This window comes from Sardina pilchardus, chromosome 24 (assembly GCF_963854185.1).
Source record: "Sardina pilchardus chromosome 24, fSarPil1.1, whole genome shotgun sequence".
Taxonomy (NCBI): domain Eukaryota; kingdom Metazoa; phylum Chordata; class Actinopteri; order Clupeiformes; family Clupeidae; genus Sardina; species Sardina pilchardus.
The window spans coordinates 5457069-5462068 of NC_085017.1; the positions used below are offsets into that span (position 1 = coordinate 5457069).

General features: G+C 46.2%; 1 protein-coding gene across 1 annotated transcript in view; it reads right to left on the reverse strand.

Annotated features, from left to right (window-relative positions):
• Positions 1–5000, reverse strand: part of csmd2 (CUB and Sushi multiple domains 2) — a 398565-nt gene that overhangs the window by 80768 nt on the left and 312797 nt on the right. Inside the window, 3 exon segments of the mRNA XM_062529179.1 lie at positions 1156–1344; positions 4129–4338; positions 4633–4749. Coding sequence (XP_062385163.1) covers positions 1156–1344; positions 4129–4338; positions 4633–4749 — 516 coding nt within the window.

Here is a 5000-nt window from a genome sequence, read left to right on the forward strand (position 1 = left end):
GAGAGAGTAAAAAAGAGAGAGAAAGTAAGAGAGAGAGAGAGAGAGAACATCCATTCTTCTTCTGGTCCCCCCCCCCTCGTTCCCAATTCACTTCTCGGCGGGGTATTGATTGTGCTGGGGCAGCTTGGTAAGGGTGCTCCAAAGCACTCTGGGCTCCACTAATGGTTTATGGAAATGGACGCCCATTTACATTTTTACACTCTCAGTCCACTCACACTCCCCCCCATGTCTTTCAAACGCTCTCACACACACACACACACACACACACACACACACACACACACACACACACACACACACACACACACACACACACACACATGCACGCTAAGGAAATTAGCAAAGTCTTCCGAAGTTTTAGCGCTGTACTCCCCTGGAGATCGCTGTACCTTTCCAGAAATGATGGAGTGTTTTCACGGCGAAGGACAATTAAAGTTTTACCGGGCCAGGCCGGGCGTCTGTCCAATCTCCCCACCCCGAGTTCTTGACCGTATTGGAACGGGCCAAAACACAACTAATGACACAGCTAATGTTTAGTCTATGTACGGTCACTTGAAGTTAATGCTGTGACAAATACCAATAAAGCATTATATGATTAAAGTTTAATGTGGCTAAACCATAATATTAGTGAAAGTTTAACTTAATGATGTGTAATGAATCTGTAACACATTTGCAATAAAATGTCATGTTTATGTGAGCAGTGCACACAGAAATCTGTGACAGATCTAAAAACAGAAATCTGATTCATACACATCTCTATTCTGTGCAGTGTTCAGATTTACTGTACACACATCTGTTCTTGTGTTCAGTGTTCCTGTGGTTCTGCTCAGTTCCGTATTCCAATGCTTCTGTTCAGTTCTGTGTTCTGATGGTTCTGTTCTGTGTTCTGATGGTTCTGTTCAATTCTGTGTTCTGCTGACTATTTCATTGTTTAGTCAGTATTCTGATGGCTCGGTTTTGTTCAGTGTTCTGATGGTTCTATTCTGTCCAGTGCTCTGGTGGTTCTGTTATGTTCAGTGTTCTGATGGTTCTATTCTGTCCAGTGCTCTGGTGGTTCTGTTATGTTCAGTGTTCTGATGGTTCTATTCTGTCCAGTATTCTGATTGTTCTGTTCTGTTCTGTGTTCTGATGGCTCAGTGTTCTTGCGGTACCTACCTTCACAGCGGGGGAAGGGGTGGTCCCAGTCGCGGGTGGTTCCGTGCTGACAGGTGAGGACGGGCTGGCCCACTAGCTGGTAGCCGGTGTAGCACTCAAAGGTGATGGACTGACCCACGTTATAGCCGGCGCCCACGATCACCCCGTACTGGAACATCTCAGGCACCCGGCACTCCTGCAGCTCATAGACTGTGGAGACAGAAACACACACACACACACACACACACACACACACGCACGCACGCACACACACACACACACACACACACACACACACACACACACACACACACACACACACACACACACACACACACACACACACACACATAGGCATACACACACACAGGCACACACACACAAGCAGGCACAAACAAACCACAAACACAAACACACACACACACACACACACACACACACACAGAGTGGTTAGACTTCATAGCAGCAGTCTATTACAGCCAAGCTTATCAGTGGTGTGAGTGGCTGCCCCGGCTCTAATCATGTTGGTGGTGCAGGCCGTGATTGGGCTTCCAGATGGATCGATGGCAGCCGTCACTGGCATGGACTAGGACTCGGCACCGATGCCACCCACACCACACACACACACACACACGCACGCACACACACACGCACACACACACACACGCGCACAAGCACACACACGCACGCACACAAAAACTTTTCCTCCTCAAACTAATACTTCTGAAAGACTTCAGACCAAAACAAGAGCTTTTCATCTAAAGGAAGAAAAGACTGCTGCACCCACCCACAACAACAGCACTGCAATACAATGTGGCAGTGACGTGTGGATGAATAGGCAGTGAATCTCTGCCTCTGACTGGAAATGAGGCATTACTGTGAAGCTAGTGGCTATTTAGCAGACACTTTCATCCAAAGCCACACTAAAGTATAGACTGGGAACAGAAACACTGTCAGAAACGATAAGCATTCATCTCCACATCACCACCATCTTTATGTGCCCACAAACGGCCAACCTAAGACTATGTCCATACTATGTGTTAAGGAAAAAATATCTAAACGTCTAAGTTGATTTGTTATTGCATGTTCTTTATACAATGACTAACATAAAAACCTCACTTGAAAAGGATGTGGGCATAACGATATGGCCTACTGCTGGAAACAGTGACTTTGGACACTTAAACACGCGCCTACGATGTTTAAAGATGTTTGTGCAGTGTGGTCACATAGAAATCTGTCAACTTAAGTATCCTACAGATGATAATACAATGGAATAGCCAAGCTGACCGGGTGCCTGCTCACCAAAAACAGGATTGCACAAACTGTCTGCTTAAAAAGATGTAGCCTATGAAGAGTGAGACTAAACGTTCATGCATCCATACACTTTCCAAGGAAAAGCTGACTTTAAACATAATAGTGTTCATTTGTTGTTGACAAATTTACCTGGCATTGTTGTAATGTGAATTCCTATAAAGTAGCATGCAAGCTGTCTATTGCACCGAAGCAGTAAACTTGGCCAACATTGCCCATTTCCCCCCAGTTTGCATATTTTATTAGACGGTTATTTCTTCCCTACCAGATTAAGTTGCTTGTCTGAGTTCCACGTTTGGTCTGCCTTGTTCTGCCTTCATCTTAAGTCACCTGTGTGAGTTCTATGTTTGGTCTGCCTCTGTTCTGCCCTCATCTTAAGTCGCTTGTCTGAGTTCCACGTTTGGTCTGCCTTGTTCTGCCTTCATCTTAAGTCACCTGTGTGAGTTCTATGTTTGGTCTGCCTCTGTTCTGCCCTCATCTTAAGTCGCTTGTCTGAGTTCCACGTTTGGTCTGCCTCTGTTCTGCCCTCGTCTTAAGTCACCTGTGTGAGTTCTATGTTTGGTCTGCCTCTGTTCTGCCCTCATCTTAAGTCGCTTGTCTGAGTTCTACGTCTGGTCTGCCTCTGTTCTGCCCTCATCTTAAGTCACCTGTGTGAGTTGCGCGCCTGCCGATGGTTTATTTGGTTTGCTGTGTTTCTGCATCTCTCTCGCCTGTGATCTTCAATCCGGTGGCGGCTCCTTCTGACGGCCGCGTCTCAAGCCTCATCAAAAGCTATCTGCACCGAGCACTGCCGGGAAATGACTCTCACCAGGTGCGTATTAAAATACAAAGGACTACAGGCACTGAGGCTTGAAGACCAAGGGCATAAATTATGTCAAAGAGAATTGATTTCTATGGATCAGAGCCTCTTTTGTGTGCCAGAGAGTCGATGCCACGACTCTGGGCTGGCGCATATTTTTAACTTAACACCGAGTTTGTATGCAAATGCAAAGAACATTATGGAAATGGCGAGGACGGCATTTCGATTCTCCGTCTGAATTATAATGTACATGTGAGCACCGCTCATCCTATCGCTTGGTAGATAATAATAATAAAACTGAAGTTTATTTCCTGGGTGCAAATGAGCGAGGAGAGCAAACCCCTCTGCATTGGTCACACAGGAGAGCTCAGCAAAATACCCCAGTGGCTGCCGGTCACCTCAGCTTTTCTCACAGACACATTTACGCAGACGATCTTTTTACGTTGTCCACTCCACCGCCAGGTCAGACTGGAGGGACATTTAAAACGGAAAAGAAAAACAACTCCAATAAAGATCTGCCCGTTCTGTTTCGCACACACACAAACACACACAGACACACACACACACACAAACTCAGAAGGTGATAAAAAAAGGAGGCTGTGGTGTTTCAAAACAAGATGCCAGCTGCCTCGGAACCCATCTCTGGCCCTGGCGTGGCATCGGTGTGGCCCAGATGCGGCTGCCATGGCAGAGGGATTATTTATGCTGCTGTTTTTATCCCTCCCGCCGCTGATTTACGTCCACCGGAGAGATTTACTGTTTACTGCGCGCAGCTAAATTACAGCCCATCAATATGAAAGCAATATAATCTCCTCTGTAACTTGGTCAAATTGTTGCTGTTTTGATGGGAGGAGGGGGGGGAGAGAACAACATCGGCGGCTTACATTGGTAGTCCATTCTGAAGCCGGGTCGGTTCTGTGAGTGGTCGCTATGGAAATACACCGTGGTCTCGTGGGAGGTGGTGAAGAGGGGCGGCGGCAGTTCCTCTCCACTGAACCGGCCAATCACAGTGCTCGTTTCAAAAGGTCCGTTGCGGATTTCCAGGAAGTCATGGTTGGCCTCCGTTGAGAAGTTCAGGAACTGTACATGGGCACCTGTCATGGAGAGTACATGAAAGCAGTCAGCCATTTAGTAAGTTATTAATAATTATATCATACTATATTTAAGCAATAAGCCCCGAGAGACTGTGGTTTACACTGAATTTAGTAAAGCTAAGGGGCGTTGTTAGGCACGATGCGAAGCAGAGTATTATTTAATATATTATATGAATTAATATATTCCATTCCATTCCATTATATTATATTATACTATATTATATTCATATTTTATACTACATTACATTACATTACACTACATTACATTTTGCATGATATTATAAAACCTCTCACCAAAGCCAACAGGTAGGTAGATCCTCCAGGTGCAGTCACTGTTGCTGGGATAGTTTCCAGGGAAACCAGGGCTGAGGATGGTTCCCTCCATGTCCTCCCGGATGCCACCACACAGAGCTTAGGGAACGCCACAGGACACAGCAGGACACAGCCGGACCCAGCGGGAGAGAGAGAGAGCGGGGAGAACATGACCAGACTGATTAGGTGCCAATGTCCAGCCAAAAGGAAGACAAAAGAGAGAGAAAAGCACACACACAAACACACACACACACACACACACACACACACACACACAATCCACTCGAACAACACCATGGATAGAGGCAGCCATGGCAACAGCAAATACCTGAGGAGCTGGCAAGTTGTTG